This window comes from Palaemon carinicauda, chromosome 31 (assembly GCF_036898095.1).
Source record: "Palaemon carinicauda isolate YSFRI2023 chromosome 31, ASM3689809v2, whole genome shotgun sequence".
Classification (NCBI taxonomy): Eukaryota; Metazoa; Arthropoda; class Malacostraca; order Decapoda; family Palaemonidae; genus Palaemon; species Palaemon carinicauda.
In genome coordinates, this window is record NC_090755.1 from 32,817,546 (window position 1) to 32,835,712 (window position 18,167).

Below are 18,167 nucleotides of genomic sequence, written 5' to 3' on the forward strand. Positions count from 1 at the left end.
GAAATCTCTCTGTACTCGCATTAGATTTTCAGCTTAAAATCTCCCTGTGCTTGCATTAAATTTTTGATGTTTTTAGTTTCTACACAAATATTTAAGGTAAGGAAAATCCAACCACCAAAGAAAATCCTTACATTCACAGCCTCAACAATAAAATTTCAATGCATGAACTACATAACCTCAAGACTTTAACCAGACCAAGGGTATGTCAATCTCTTCAACAATAATAAACCAGTGATGTGACAATCTCTTCAACAATAACAAAAATTCTTTTAACACTCAATTTCAGATTACTATATTATTGTACTGGGTATACTGTATTCAATAAATAATATAGAACCAAAAGCTTAAATGGCAGCGGTAAGGTATTAGTTCTGATTCCTGTTTAGTTCTGATTCCTGTTGCAAGCGCACCTCATGTAGCCATTAACAAGCATTCAGTGATATCCATTTCATCTGTAGTAAATGTACAATATAGAATAAAAACCATAGCGAGGAAAATAGGTAGTGAGACAAACCTACCATATAAAGTAGCTGGTAGTTGACCAACATTTAGACAGTTTTACCATAAATTACAATAGCTATTTTAGTTTATATAAATCATAAATTCTTACAAAATAGTATTATCAATAACAAAAAAAGTTTTGCTGGTCCAATAAACAGCCACATTTACAAGTTTGTGCTCCTGTAATTGCTATAAACAAAAGTATTTCTCGAGTTATACCCTCCACATGCAGTAATCAATTACAATATGTAAATGATTTTGCAATAAAAGTGAAATATATATCAACAAGCCTAATGCTGATTGAGCTGAGAAACTATAATAAGGTAAGCATACTCACAAACAGAGAATTCTTATTACCTGGATGCAAGTAAGCACATATCTTATCAGTCTTGTTGCAGTAACCCTTCTTTCTTGCACTTGTACATATATTAGCTCTAAAGTTTTTCAGATGGAAGGGAATTTCTAAAGGTGAATGAGCTTTAGAACACTTATCCTTGGCAGGGCACTTTCCGTTGCTGTCCAGGTTGGGGCACATTTCATCACTGCAAATAAAGAGGACAATATGCATAGACATGCATATCAGTGGACAAAATATTTTCTTACCTTTACTTTGAAAGAACAGTAAAACACAAAAACATCCAAATTATATAGCGTCAGAAGTCATTCAAAAATGAAGTTTTCAAAATCAAGGTGTTCAAAAAGATGTAAGCAATAGGATGATATAATGAACAAGCAGGGTTTCCTGTAACTTAGAAAAAATAAAATTTTCTACCTTATGCATAAAAAACAATTAGACTAAGGAAATGTTATTTTCCAAAATACAGAGCAATATTACATGACTAATATGGTATTTCCCAAACTGTAGTAGAACTAGTTACCTATCACAATTATATTCAGAGGTAAGCAGTTGTGCCCTAAACAAATAAAATTTAATTGCCTGGCTAACATTTAACAAAATTCATGAAATTTGAAATAAATAAATTGGAAACTTTATAGCAGTATATATGAAGTAGTCCACACAATACTGATTTTTGTGTCAGCTCAGTTAGAGGAAAATGTATAAATGGAGTTAATTTCCTTAATACCTTAAAGATCCTTGGTCTTAGTTCTTCAACCTGTGATACAATTAAACATAAACAGAAATGTGAGAAAATTTCAAATCATGGCCGACAGGTTCAAGGAAAAGATTTCCTTCCCTTGTAAACAGTAATTAATTCCAAACCTCGGAAGTAAAATAAACTTACAGCAGTGAAAAAAGTATTTATCAATTTTGGGTATTTACCTTTCCTTTTCATTAACAGCAGAAATGTCTAAAATACTTGTATATAAAAAGAAACACTCACTTAAACAGGACTTTAGTGTCCATACGGCAACAACATTAATACAATTTTCATTGGAATTTCAATTGAATCTATAATGTAGCATGCAAATGAAAATTATCCACACAAAAACAGCCTTCAGCTTACCTGAGATCCGACAAAGTGTGATGCATAAATTTACTAAAACTCAAGGCGGATTGTGTAAGTACACAAAAGGGATAGAAGGATTACAGGTCCCATATCACTATTTACAAGTGATCCAAACAGTCTGTACTCCGTACAGTAATAACACTAAAAACATTGCTGCATTCCTATGAGTAAGCCTGAAGGATGAGCTAACGTTCAGTCTTGATTCTACGTGGGACCACCATTGGTTTGAAGTTGTGACAGTAGCAAGATTTACAGGATGAAACGCTAGGCCCTTGCACTTCCAGGCAAACAGTGATCACTTACCATAATATTTATATTATTTCCTGTATTCCTCAACATAAACAATTTTACTCTACTCAATAATTATTCTATGTTTTAGTTTGCATATATGTATCTTAAACTGTTTCATGTACTTACAAATCTTAGGATATCTATTAAATATTTTACCGATAAACATTATATAATAAGTTACTTGACATATCGCAAACTTTATAAAAGATTGTAACAAAAATAAAACTACAAAAAATAAATAAACGATAATTTTTAGATCAAGCAATATCCAGCTGTATTGTTTATCATTCCACATGTGAAAGCTCAAATCAGGTAACATAAACCTTTAAATTGCAGCCTTACCCAAACATAAGATGATTCCTCTTAGATTTCATCAACAGATTGAAACCACCAATGTCTATTGTAAAGTCACAAAGGCACAATAAAAATAGCAGTACATAAGATAATCATTCCAATGGAAACCATAGAAGGTTGTTGGATAAACAAAATTAGGATATGTGACTAATGTAAGGAGCCTTGCCACAATTACAGACTTACTTCATTATAAAGGGTCCCATAAATACATAACCAATAGAGGCAGAAACCTTATTCTCCAAATATAATAGCCCATGCTTTACATGCAATTAGTAACCTTTACAAGGCTACTTGAGTTTTACTTATCTCTAAGCATTTATATTAAATATTTACAGAAGATGGCCAGTAAATTAATGCTGAATCACAAACTAATTTACGTTTAAATATTGTAACTGTAAATCAAACCTCATGTGTTACACTTACAATCCCTATGAAATACACATGTGAAAAGGTTCATCACAGGGATAGAATTTAAAAAAAAAATAATTATTGTATAATTATAAGACATATGGAACCGCAAAATTCATCAAGACTGCTCAGTTATCATGGATATCACCAACTTGGAGAACTTACTAACCCCCGGTAAAATTTTCAAGATGGAAATCTATTCTCTGTTCTGTGCTGACAGAACAACAAATCTTTGATTGTATGTAAACCTTTTGTTCTCAATTATTTCACACAAATACAGAAAAAAAATTTTATAATAAAATTCATGATTTCAATACCTACCCAAGTTTTATTAGCTATTCCTTCACAGCAAAAATATACGATAATAAGTTCATCATTCCCAGCGATAAGGGAGTGCTGGTATAAGAACTATGCTGTACATACTTCGAGCGCCACTTTGAAGCATTATTCCTTTAAAGTTTATTTTCAAACCGAAATTTAAACATACACTATATCACCCTATAAGTGGGAAAGTGAATGGGGACATCAATCAAACTTGTGTATGTACTGAAATAATCAGTACCATTATACTATAATCAATCTTTATTCATTAGTTGACTATCATATTCCCAAGAAAAGAAGGTTAGAAATAATCTTAGAAGACATACTAACTGTGATAGAAAATATTGTAGAATTGCTCTTACCTCTAATTTCAAGTTACAGCCAAAAGGTACTACACACAAATGTTGAAATTTTCCAATTCTCTAACACTTAATAAGTAAAAAATCAATCTAACCATGGAGGCGGCACAGAATAACTACGGAAACCAACTTCATAGGACTATAGTACCAAGATGTAAAATTATCAAAACTAATCCAAACAAGGAACACAAAAACATTGCAAAAAACAAAACAAATCAGCAAAATTCACTTCTTTATGAATACTACCTTCCCCACAACCTTCTACCTCAGCAGTCATCAAGGTGACCGGAGGCAGTAGCACAGTCTATCAGAACTGCGTAACAATCGCTTGCCATTCATTCCTACTTCTAGCACGCTCTTCTGCCTCTCTAACATGCAAACGGCCCTTTTCTATTCTCGCTACATGGCCAAACTACTTCAACACATTCATATCCAATCTATCTGCTAATTCATTTCTTACACCCATTCTCACCCTCATCCCTACTTCCTTCCTACCCCTATACAATCAAGAGAGATTCGCCATACTCCTTAGACACTTCCTCTTGAACACATTTAATTTCTGTCTCTCCATTACTTTCATTCCCCACAACTCCAATCCATACATCACAGTTGGTACAATCACTTTCTCAGACAAAACTCTCTTTACATTCATTCCTATTCCTCTATTCTCTACCACTCCCTTCTCTACCTCTAACACTTCACACCCTTTATTTACTCTCTGATGTACATCTGCTTCCACTCCACCATTTGCAGCAACTACAAAACCCAAGTACTTAAACTGATTTACTTCAAGTAACTCTACATTCAACATGACATTCAATCTAGCATCACCCTCCCTTCTTGTGCATCTCATAACTCTATTCTTACCCACATTACCTCTCAACTTCCTTTGCTAACACACCCTTCCAAACTCTGTCACTAATTGGCTCAACTTTCCCTCTGAGTCAGCAACCAATTCAATATCATCCGCAAACAACAACGATTCACTTCCCACTCATGGTCACTCTCATCTATCAGTTTCTATCCTCGACAAAGCTATCGAGCATTCACTTCCCTTATAACTAAAACAAACAAATTGAACAATCATGGTGACATCAAAGATCCGTATCTCAGCCCCTCTCACTGGAAGCAGCTCACTCATTTCATTTTATATCCAAACACATGCTTTACTTAAACTCTTTACTGCTTGCAAAAGCCTTCCACCAATTTAATATAAGCTTATCGCATTCCACATCACTTCCCTATCAACTCTATCACAAGCTTTCTCCAGATCCATAAATGCAACATATACCTCCTTACCTTTCTCTAAATATTTCTCGCATACCTGCCTAACTGTAAAGATCTGATCCATACAGCATATGAAACTTCATTTGTGGTGCATAACAGGGGAGTGTGGGCTGTGACACCCTAGCAGTTCCAACCAAACTCGGCTGAGTCCCTTGTCAGGGAGAGAGAAACGAAGAGAAGAAAAATCCCCTTTTGTTATTTTTATTGTGTCAGCTACCTCACAAAATTGGAGGAGCTGCCATGGTAGATAGATGAACACCAACTTCAAAATTACCAGCATAAACTAAGACAAATCTTGTACCCAACATTCATCAAAAGTATATTTGAACTTCTTTGAAATAATGAGATGTAAAACCACCCCTGTGCTGCGTTAAGTACTTTTCATAGGGGTAAATTTTTTGCAAAACTAAGAAGTGTAATAACTATTATCATGAGCTCAGACATGGGTGGAAATTATTTAACTGACTTTGTGCATCAATAATAAGGATTAAAAAAAAACTGTTTTAGACAACGACCGTAAAAGTATCCTGCCCTTACCAAAAGACACTTCACTGAGCCTCTTATGAAGAAAAATATTCTGTAAATACTAATTCAACAACCTGACTGGATGAAAAAGATAATCAATCATCTAAGTTCTCTTCAACTAACTCATGAAGAACTGGGATACGAAAATGAGAAGGCTTTCTTAGCCTTAAAATCTAGTAAAATAAATAGATTGTCTTTTAAAAAAGAAACTTGTATAAACAAACAGAGCTAGTACTGTAATTCTCTTGTCTGATGCTAAAGCCAAAAGGAAAAAGGTTTTGACTCCAACAAAAATTTTCTATAGTGGTAAAATTTAAAATGACCCTCGTAAAAATCTCAAGTGTACAACTAAATTCCTCTCGAGTTAATTAGATTAAGGTTTCTCAATAACAAAGCACCTGATTGTGTCCTGGTTAACTGTACTGGCAGACAGGTCAAATTCATCTGGTGAAGAACAGAAGCTAACATATCTGAATCCTTTAATTGAAGGCAATAAAAAATATTGTTCTCAGTACCTTATGAACAGCAGGAATTCAATATTATCAGATTTGAACATTGTTTCTTGATATATACTGCGAATAATAAGTATGCTACTGTGGTTGATATAAAAAATTAGACAGCCTATGAGGCTAGAAAAACCCTTTTAATTGGAGACAAAGTCCTCAAGCAGTCAGCAGAAGTGTGAGAGGTTTTCGTGTTTTAGATGACAATGAGGTTAAGATCAATTCTGTATTGATAGAGAAGTGAAACCTTTTACAAAAAAACCTACAGATCTGGAAACTAATCATCAGAGACAAAACTGGTGCCATCAGTGTAATCCTGGCTTTGATTGACATCCTAAAGAAGCTCGTGACTTGAGGAATTGTGGCAAGCAGAGGACATACATAAAAATGAAGGTTTTCCACTCCTGAAGTATGGGTTCTGAGCTAGAAACAAACTTTTAACTTTTTGTTGTGAGAAGCTGCCACCATATATATTGGGGGTTTTTCCCACACCGTCCAGAAGACAACACACACTAGATGATGTAGACCACTCTGTACGTATGGCTAATTCCACCTGCTCAATTGACCGATTAGGACAAAGAAGCAGTTTTGTTTAAATAAATAACAACAAACCATCTTATTACCAAGTCCTCCCAATAAACTAAAGTGTCGAAGATGTCTAGCAATTAATGGTGGTTTCATCGGAGATCAAATCCCTGACAGATATTGACTTCCAAAGTAACTCACCATCCCGACATTTGACGAAACGGAAAAAAGGGACAGATCTGGAATCTTCCATGTCAAAGTTAATGCTTGAAGAATATTAAAACAAAATCTCACTAATCAAGAAGAGCAATCTGATTTGGAAGCAGGAGAATTTTTGAATAGCATTCTATTTTGGAACTAGTTTAGATGAAACTGAATAGCCCTGTTCCATACGTGGGCAGGAGGGATAATTTCTTGATAGAAGCCATAGTCTCAAGAAGGTTCATTTACTTATAAACTGCAAGATCCTTCAATTTCTTGTACTCTGCCAACCGACTGAAAACTTGAGACTTGTTCTTCCTATGGAAAAGCTCATAAAGGAACCAAGACTATTTTTACCCCAAAACACAGAGTTGATCAGACATGCTACAGAAGACTTGCAAATTCATCACTTCTTTAGCTTGACCAGTTGAAAGGCAACTGCTGATCCATCAAAACACCTCGAATGACATTCAGAATCAGCTAGCAGTCCAAACAGAGAAGAATCCTGACACAGAGTAGCTGTGACTACTAGTAGACATCGCAACGTACTTTCTGGACATGTACTAAGACTGGCAAGGAAGTTTCCATGGAGAATTTCATGACTACCAGGAATTTGAGCCTTGAACAATTCTGAACTGGTTGCGAAACCTAGAATCTGTAAGAAACCCTGAACAAGAAAGACCTCCTCAGTTACTTTTCCTGACAAAGATTCAGCTTTATTCCAATTCAAGGTTGATACAATAAGATGCATACAAGGTCAGACAAGAGTATAAAGGTACCAAACATAACCTTCTCTCAACACAACACTAATTCATTATTCTGCTAAAAGGGGACCTTAAGAATGATGAAAAGGAGAGCTTGGGACTGTCAATTGGAAAATTCCAATGACTTGTCTGTTCTGTTAAAAGCATATTTTCTTGGAAAAATGTGTTGTCCTACTTTCTGACAAAAGGGAGAGCCCAAACTTCTTGACCTTCTGGGATACTGTGAGTGAAGGGCAGCAGCTGAGGCACAAAAAAAAAAAACAGAGTTGACCTTTTCAGTAACCCAACTAAACCTATCTTCATTACAAAAATGGCCTAAAAAAAGGGTGGTCAATAAATATTTTCTCTGAATTAGAAACACCCTTCTTCACAGAACATGTTCCCTCCTGGTCCCATTTCAATAATGAATCTAACAAATGGCAATCCAAATACAAAATTCAATACATCATCCAATCAGGACAATTGGTCTTAACTGCTGTGACAACCAAAGAGTTACAAAACAACAGCTAAGGTAGAATAGGAAAGTAACACTACTGCATTTCTGGATGGTTATCCAGTGACCAAACAAAATAAACAGTATCCATACAATGAGGAGTGCAGGTGCACAAATTAAAAAACTCAAAAGTGTCAGATGACGTGGTTAACCTGTGTGAGACGAGTTCTGCATCACACCACATTACATAGAGGACTTTTAACAGGTTAAACAGCCCTATGAGGATTTACTTTCTGATAAAAGTTCCCAGAAAGGAACGAGCTTTAAATTTAAAACTTATTGCATCTGAATTCATCCCAGCAAAAAGTGTAAAACTGCACTTGAAAATAATATGATACTGAAAATGGCATCTCAAGTAGATACAGCCTAATAATTATGCAAGCTTTCTCTATCGCTGGAAATGGGGTTCCCGTAAAATAAATTATTGTACAATTTCCAATTTGTTGTCGAATCTATTATTAATTTGAAGGAATAGCTAAAACACAGAAAGTTGGATATATCTTCTGAAATAATATATTTTTGTTTTTTAAATTAAATCATTGGGTTTAACTAAAACCATGAAGCTTACCTGTATCTAAATAGAATAGGGCAACGACGTCTATCTTTCCACATATGGTAATCATGACAAAGTCCAGGATTCTTACAATTTTTTTCATTTTGGCACCGTACAGTCTTGAAAGTGTATATGTTTACCTCTGAAAGTATATATATAAATATATACATTAAGTTACCTAACCAAAGACAAGGCATTAGAATATTCAGGGAAAACCTGATTTTTAAAATAATTTCTTTCAGTACTTACCTGAATTTTATTGCTAGTTGTAAGGAAACAGTTCAACCATAATAATGACCTATTGCTGGTTCTCACATTGACAAGAGGTGGATTATTGATAATTACTAGCATCAATATAAGGTGTCCTGTTAACTCTGAAATACTTCATCATCAGAGCCATCACAAGGGTGATATAAATACATTTCTCTGCTAAACTTATCAAAGAAACAGGCAATTTGAGGAACACAATAATTTCTATACATACATGAGACACTAAAGCAAGCTCCAAATGCTAACACACCATAAAAGTAGTCCTACTAACCTACAAAAAAAATTACACTTTTCATAACCAAGCACAGCCAATGCTCACTTCTCTAACTAATGACTAAATTAATATAAAATAAACAAATTCATCTATCCATCACTGGATCTGAAAGTCAAAATTCATCAAAAATAAATAATAAATCTCTTAAACAATGAGAAGCAAACAGAGGGCATCTCTATTGAGCCACTTCCAAATCCTTGTATTTGAACAAGGAACATTTCTTAGCAAAGTTAAGAGAATTAGGTATGCCTTTAAAGTTGTTTAACTTCGTAGTCATTCTTGGCTCTAAATTTTGTTAACAGATACACTAAAGCTTTTCAATGCATGAAACCCCACTGCATTGATAAAGTCAGTACAGCTGAATCTCCAAAACACACATTAATTAGCATAAAATCATACCTGATTGTATAGGCTATAGCCCTACCTTATATGACCCATATTTGGGTAACATTAAAACGAGCAGCTGAGATCAACACCTTTTAGTTTTTCACCTTTGGATGACATTCAGGAATGAAAAACAAAATGAAACTTGAGAAAACAAACTGAATAAAGCTCCAGAAAACACTAAAGTAATCTGGGAAATATTACTTCTATTTTCCCCACAACTAAAATTAAAACAAAATTGTAACTTTTTTTTTTCAAGAATACTGTATTTGTAAAAATAGTAAATAAAAGTAATATTGTATATACAGTATCCCACCGATTCACGGTTCACCATTCGCGGCCCCGCATATTTGCTGGTTAGGCTCTTAAAAGTTTTTTTTTTTTTAAATTCACGAGAGAGAGAGAGAGAGAGAGAGAGAGAGAGAGAGAGAGAGAGAGAGAGAGAGAGAGAGAGAGAGAGAGAGAGAGAGAGAGAGCAAACTCTTCCAAAGAACAAACCCTAAATAAATCATCACTACATGCACTATGTATACAAATAAACCATTTTTGTAGAGAAACACTCAAACTCAGCCTAAAATTTTGCTTTCATCATAGTGCTCCATGTAATGGGCAAATGGCAATTTCAAAGCCAGCCTAATGTTACTACACTTTATTATAAATATTTTACCACACATATTTCAATTTTTATTTATAATTACATCTTTAATAAAAGCTCTTAGTATCAGTGTAGTTATCACTTGCTTGTGTGAGTGCATTTGTTTGTTCGTCACAATCGGTGATAAAACGTAAACAAAACGTTTTCTGTTTAAGGCGGCGTTTTTAGGAAAAAAATATAACATACACTTGCTCTAATTTCATTTATTTTGAATTTTTAAAGATAACTTAAGCAAATTGAAATTAATAACATTATTATTACTAGCTTGGTTAGTAATAATAATAATAATAATAATAATAATAGAAGTTGCTGAAAAATCTAACCTATACTGTACAGAGAGAGAGAGAGAGAGAGAGAGAGAGAGAGAGAGAGAGAGAGAGAGAGAGAGAGAGAGAGAGAGAGATTATTGCATTACAGTAAGTATTTTTCAAAATACATACGCTGTAACATGTATGTAAAGTATTTTTCAAAATGCATACGCTGCACATGTATGTACAATATGTACAATGCAAATTGTACATGCATGTACAATATGTACAGTGCATATTTTTTGTGACCGTGTATTAATAATGTTTTTCAATTTCCCATTATATTACGTGTATTACCTGAAGTATTCGCACTGTATTTATCTATGTTTGCCTTACAATTTGCTCCATTTTCTGTTAATTCTAATAGATAAGTTGGCATAGAAAACGACTCGTCAGTACAGAAAAAAGTATGGGTAACTATGCAGTATGGTATTACTGTCTTCCTGTACTTGTTTCTTTTTTTTTTTTTTTATTAAAATATTATTGTAGTACAAAATTAAAATGTGTTTACACTATCATTACTACATTAGTGAAATACATAACTGTATGCAACATTACTACATTATCACTGCAATATTACTAAACTATCACTGTATTAATGAGTAACACTTGACTTAAGAAAGTGTTGGGGAAGCTTTTTGTAGCGTAAATGATCTCATACATAGGCATTTTAAATCTGCGTTCAAAATTCAGGGGTGTGTGTGTGTGTCTGTGTGTGTGTGTGTGTCTGTGTGTGTGTGTGTGTCTGTGTGTGTCTGTGTGTGTCTGTGTCGGTGTGTGTGTGTGTGTGTAAAGGGCGTTACCCGCGCGAATGCTAGGACCATATTGTATTCATGTACAAGATGAGATGAGGTTAAAAATTTAATTAAATATCAATTAATTTATCTCATAATTCTAATTAACATATCTCGTATCTGTAGTATAAGATGACTACTAATTACGAAAGATACATAAGAGAGAATGGTGGGGTGCAAAATTCAGTTCGGCTCTCTTCACTAACATAAATCCCAGGCCATTATAAATTACCCAACATTCTTCATTAAGTAAAGTTTAGATTGGCTGCTTAATCTCATTATGTATTCTTCGAGGAGAGGAGGAGACAAAATGAGGAGGCTAGGAGGAGAAGAAGGAGAGAGCGATTAGAACAGCCCCGCCCACCACCTACCCTCCCTTCTGAACACTGTCCCCGACTCTTCCACCACAGACTAGGACTTAACAGCCACATCAGGCATAAGCACCCACCCCATAGATAGGAGGCTGATGGCTAACGACAGAACCCAATACTCGGACACGAGTGGGCGCCGACGACGACGATTCTACTGTATGCCCAGGGATTTCTACTCTCCTTACCCCAAATGATGTTTTCTATATCTAGTAATGCAGTAATTTCCAGCTTACCTTTTTTATTTATGAATTTTGAGGCTGTTAAATCGGCTATGGAGTCAACATATTTTTTCATGAGCAATTCAATCTCCCTTCTTGCAGCTTCCATTTCACTTGGAGAGAATAACTTATCTGTAATAAATTTGAAGACTTAAAAATACACAGGAGTAAAAGGGGGACAACCAACTAAAGTAATAACTCAAATGACTTTGTTTATAAATGCACAATAAATAAAATAACATTTTACCTCATACATACCTTCATCAGGTCCAACAAGTTTCACCTTCAGTCTCTTGTCTGGAAATCTGTAGCCATCCATCATCTTAACATTCAAAACACTGCCGCAAACAAAGTAATGAAGTTCCTCTAGCAAAAAATAAAAAAAGAATAATTCATTAAAAAGGGTTCTAATATTCTCTCACTTAGGTTCCATAAGAAAATTTACACAAACACCCAAAACCATCATAAACCTTATAAAATCATACTGAAAACATAAAATCAAATTAAAAGTAATATTCTAAGAAGTACATACTGTACATATACCAAGGCACTTCCCCTAATTTTGGGGGGTAGCCAACATCAAACAAAGAAAACAAAAAAGGGGACTTCTCCTCTCTACGTTCCTCCCGGCCTGACAAGGGACTCAAACGAGTTCGGCTGGTACTGCTAGGGTGCCACAACCCACCCTCCCTCGTTATCCACCACAGATGAAGCTTCATAACACTGAATCCCTTACTGGTGCTACCTCAGCAGTCATCCAAGGCACTGGAGGAAGCAGCAGGGCCTACCGGAACCGCGTCACAATCGCTCGCCATTCATTCCTATTTCTAGCACGCTCTCTTGCCTCTCTCACATCTACCCTCCTATCACCCAGAGCTTCCTTCACTCCATTCATCCACCCAAACCTTGGCCTTCCTCTTGTACTTCTCCCATCAGCTCTTGCATTCATCACCTTCTATAGCAAACAGGCATTTTCCATTTTCTCAACATGGCCAAACCACCTCAACATATTCATATCCACTCTAGCTGTTAACTCATTTCTTACACCCGCTCTCACCCTCACTACTTCGTTCCTAACCCTATCTACTTGAGATACACCAGCCATACTCCTTAGACACTTTACCTCAAACACATTCAATTTCTGTCTCTCCGTCACTTTCATTCCCCACAACTCCGATACATACATCACAGTTGGTACAATCACTTTCTCATACAGAACTCTCTTTACATTCATGCCCAACCCTCTATTTTTTACTACTCCCTTAACTGCCCCCAACACTTTGCAACCTTCATTCACTCTCTGACGTACATCTGCTTCCACTCCACCATTTGCTGCAACAACAGACCCCAAGTACTTAAACTGATCCACCTCCTCAAGTAACTCTCCATTCAACATGACATTCAACCTTGCACCACCTTCCCTTCTCGTACATCTCATAACCTTACTCTTACCCACATTAACTCTCAACTTCCTTCTCTCGCACACCCTTCCAAATTCTGTCACTAGTCGGTCAAGCTTCTCTTCTGTGTCTGCTACCAGTACAGTATCATCCACAAACAACAACTGATTTACCTCCCATTCATGGTCATTCTCGTCTACCAGTTTAAATCCTCGTCCAAGCACTAGAGCATTCACCTCTCTCACCACTCCAGCAACATACAAGTTAAACAACCACAGTGACATCACACATCCCTGTCTCAGCCCCACTCTCGCCAAAAAACCAATCGCTCACTTCATTTCCTATCCTAACACACGTTTTACTACCTTTCTAAAAACTTCTCACTACTTGCAACAACCTTCCACCAACTCTATATATCCTCATCACATTCCACATTGCTTCCCTATCAACTCTATCATACGCTTTCTCCAGATCCATAAACGCAACATACACCTCCTTATCTTTTGCTAAATATTTCTCGCATATCTGCCTAACTGTAAAAATCTCATTCATACAACCCATACTCTACCATACACTTTTCCAGCTACACTCAACTAAAACCCCTTGAATTACAACACAACAATCTACTGGTATCATTGACAACACTAAACACATATTAAACAATCTCACCAACCATTCAAGTACAGTCACACCCCCTTCCTTCAACATCTCAGCTCTCACACCATCCATGCCAGATGCTTTTCCTACGCTTGTTTCATCTAGTGCTCTCCTCACTTCCTCTCTTGTAATCTCTCTCTCATTCTCATCTCCCATCACCGGCACCTCAACACCTGCAACAGCAATTATATCTGCCTCCCTATTATCCTCAACATTCAGTAAACTTTCAAAATACTTTAAATTTACATAATAAAACATATCATATTCCCATTTAAAATATAAATAGTCTAAGAAAGCACATTGAATTTCATAGAAAAATGGGATATTAATAATAAAATTTTTATCATTTTAATACTTACCTGTAGTTCATCTAACTTCCCTTAGGCAAATTGTCTTGCCCCCTAGTATGATATGGTTGGGCATGCCATCTGTGGTGCTATATGGTAAATAATATCAGCTTGGATACGCTACTGATGTTTTTTCAGTCGGGAGCACAATTCCCTTTGTTTTAGTATTGTACTTCTATGCCATTTCTCATTTATTTGATACCACAAATGTATGCAAGGTATGTCCTGTGCTGGCTTTAAGATTTATTTGCTAAAGATACAGTGAATAGGCTTATTTTAAGAGGATAAGATTGGATTCATTATGCATTTTGCGTGGGGGGTTATAATGTGATTTAAAATGTAGATGTTTGGAATGTACACTTCCTAAATAAGCTTATAAAAGAAAATCTTAAGTTAGTTTCTAAAAGGATTTGTGTTAGGGACATGGCCCAAAAGGAAAGAAGATGGTAAACCATGGATTGTTCATTGCAAGCTAGGATATTTGATTTGGATAATGACAGAAATTTGCAAATAAGTGAACAAACTGATGGGTTTAGATTTCAGCATACTGTAATTATGGGTATTTTCTTATAACGTGCATTAAAAAGTCTAACAATGACTCATCAGGTGGTTATATAGCATCTTCCAGACAAAATACCTAGCCTATCTATCAAGTCTCAGACCTATGTTTTGCCTAGCAGTCATCTGTTGCCTGTAATGATGGTTCTCAGTGCATTATAGAAGTGAAACCTTCAATTTCGCACAGAGACTTCTATTACAAATCTTCGCCTTTCTGCAATCCTGATTTATTCCTTAAGCCATTAGATTCTGAGATAGAAGAAGAGTACACAAGTTCAGATCCCTATATCTCTCCTTTCTCTTATGAACCAAATCCAAATGAGCGACCATGACAACTCATACCTCTGGCTTGACCCAGGCATATTATAAAACAAAATTTTCAAGTATTTTAAAGGGTGAAGTCCATCAACTAATGCCAGATTTCATAAAAATAGACTTGAAGGAGCTACCGTTTAATGATAGGAAAGTTTCGTCTGTGATCGAAACAATGGGCCATTTACTTGAACAGGAACGGTTATGTAGCCTTAGGGATCTGAAACCCTATGCCATTCTTTTATATCAGGATACTTGCTCTTTGATGCAGTCATAAAAGACAATTCCAAGACACTCAGAGAAATTGAAATTGTGAACATGTATTCTATTCTATAATGTGCTGAGATGCATCACAAAATAAGGAATACCACAGGTGAATTATTACCAATAGGCACCTTGTTTGAATATATTTGTCTACAGTCTAAGAGTATTGTGATGATACAACAACAAAAATATAAACACTGCTTTTGATTCTCTATCTCAAACTCCAGTACAAACTAACCTAAGGTATGAGTTTCTCTGGAAAATCTATTCATTCTAAATATCCTCTCTTCAAAGCAGATACTCTTCTGATTTCCTGTGGACACCAAAAAAGGGCATCTAAAAACCAGAGATGGATTAACCATTAAGGTGGCATTTCTGCTGCAGACTAACACATCTCGAGCATCACACCAAACCATGCTCAACAGTCACATAAAGTGGACAGTGCCCTACTACTACCATCTAACATCTACCTGCGAGGTGGGTATGACCAATCTTAAATCAATCTTGTTAAAATTATTTCAATCTTTCAGTTGTTAAAAAGAATTTATCAGCAAATTTTATTCCAGCTGTGACCAAGTTGTAGAATGATCTTCCTAATCGGGCAGTTGAATTGGTGGAACTTCAAAAGTTCAAACTTGCAGCAAATGTTATGTTGAATAGGCTGACATAAGTGTCTTTTTAGTAGTTTATATATGAAAGATTTGTTTTGATTTTGTTACTGTTCTTAAAATATTTTATTTTTTAATTGTTCATTACTTCTCTTGTTTATTTATTTCCTTATATCCTTTCTTCACTGGGCTATTTTTCCCTTGTTGGAGCCCTTGAGCTTAAAGCATCCTGCTTTTTCAACTAGGGTTGTACCTTAGCTAGTAGTAATAATAATAATAATAATAATAATAATAATAACTATAAGGGGATGCTATCAACCCCGATGCATTTAGCATTTATGTTTTTCATACTGTACTCACTCTTAATCATTTTGTTTCTATTTAGCATATTACCGCATAAATTTTTTCTGAATATGACCTTGAAGCTAGTCTTCCCTTATAAAATGGAGTTTTTATGATAAAACAAAGTTTTATGAATACTTACCTGGCAGTTATATATATATAGCTGAGTCGGAGACTCAGCTATATATATATATATAACTGCCAGGTAAGTACTATTCATAAAAATGGATGAACACATGACAATATCAACAGCCCACTTGTACGGATCTTGATACTAAGTCACTTGACCTATAAACCAATTTAACAGAGGGTTTTTAATAAATTGCCATTCAAATTTCACATCAAAACATTGTGCACACCCTAATTTTATGAAAAAATTTAAAGCTTTCAGAGGGTTTAGTAACCAAGCTCAAAGAAAATTCCAAATCTGAATCAATGGAGAGTGAAGACAAGTCAGCCATGCAATAAGTGGCTAAACTTCAGTATCATTGGGAAGAAGCTAAAGCAAAGAACTTAATATCCACTTTGTTTCAAAACACTTCCATTTTTCATCTAATAACTTCTAAAATACTTATGCAATAAACTACCTGAGAGGATATTTCTGTGCTACTATGGTAGACTGAGCCTAAGGCAATTGTTCTTCAACTAAATTAATTGAGTAATATTTCAAAATCTTGTTAAAAATGTTCTTACAGTAGCCTGACTAACTGTTCATTCCAATCAACATGCTGAGCCAAAGGAGACTGATCTTTAATAGTACCTGTAAGCAAAGCATTCTCCATTAAAATAAGTACGAGTCGGAGTTTAAAGAATTGATATGGGATGTGTAAAGGAACCAGGGACATCATGGGAATGTGATTGTGCCAAAGTCAAACCACCCAAGTAAGCAAGATGTCTAATCAAACATAACACCCAGAAGTGGCACACCAGATCCCACAGGCAACAAAGAACAAGCAAAACTTCGTTCCCAGAACCATGCATAGCAGCATCCTTGTAGTGAAATACAACAATCTTACCAAGGACCAGAATTCTGGACATGCCAGAAACAGGTGCAACACTGGGAACTGGGAAAATACTTGGAAAATCTATTACAAATAAGCAACCACTATAACAAACATATTTTGTGCCAGAAACTGTCTTAATAACCTTGCCAGAAACTTCTGGGCAAATACAACACATCCCTTACAAAGGTATTGAATTCATGGGGGAGAGACGACATAAACACAGAAGTGGAAGTTGTATAACAAGTGTGACACAGCATAATTCAAGATTCAAATTTTTAAGCCCAGACTCAACTTTTGACTTAAAAGGCAAATAAACTATACCTAATCAGTCAAAAGTAGAAGCATAAAAAATGTGGCCAATACAAGAAAAAAAAAGAACCAAACAAATCCTTCAAGAGCAATTCGACACTCCTCCTTAGGCAGTGGACATAAATAAAAGCACAAAATGAGAATTGGACACAGCTGGCTCTGAAAAAAGCTAGGTCTGAATATCCAGGAACACAAACAAGAACTTCTGTACCTTCATCATAAGATTGATTGATTGATTGATTGATTTAGAGTTTTCAGGCATCCTGACATCTAAGGTCATTGACGCCGGTAACATTTAATTTACTGTATGCATACAAAAATAAGATAAAATAGAAAATAAAAGTATTTAATTAAAATCATAAAAGTTGAATGTCATAAAAGTTAAATAGTTTTCAGAAGACCTGCTTCTGAAATAAATCTAAAAATGCCACTTGCATAGTAGGACACATCATTTCCAAGAATTTTGGCAAGGATGAACCTGCCACCCTCACCTCGAGCCTCAAACAAATATCTATTCCTCAAGTTATTATAATTGGGG

At 35.3% G+C, this 18,167-nt stretch overlaps 1 protein-coding gene across 3 annotated transcripts in view; it reads right to left on the bottom strand.

The window, feature by feature from the left end:
* LOC137624387 (uncharacterized) overlaps positions 1–18,167 on the bottom strand; it is a 212,916-nt gene that overhangs the window by 55,925 nt on the left and 138,824 nt on the right. For all 3 annotated transcript variants that reach the window (XM_068355118.1, XM_068355120.1, XM_068355119.1), the window contains exons 9-12: positions 12,087–12,194; positions 11,844–11,960; positions 8,570–8,696; positions 859–1,043 (exon numbers count right to left, since the gene is read on the bottom strand). In XM_068355118.1, the coding sequence (XP_068211219.1) occupies positions 859–1,043; positions 8,570–8,696; positions 11,844–11,960; positions 12,087–12,194 (537 nt within the window). The remainder of the gene's footprint in view (positions 1–858; positions 1,044–8,569; positions 8,697–11,843; positions 11,961–12,086; positions 12,195–18,167) is intronic.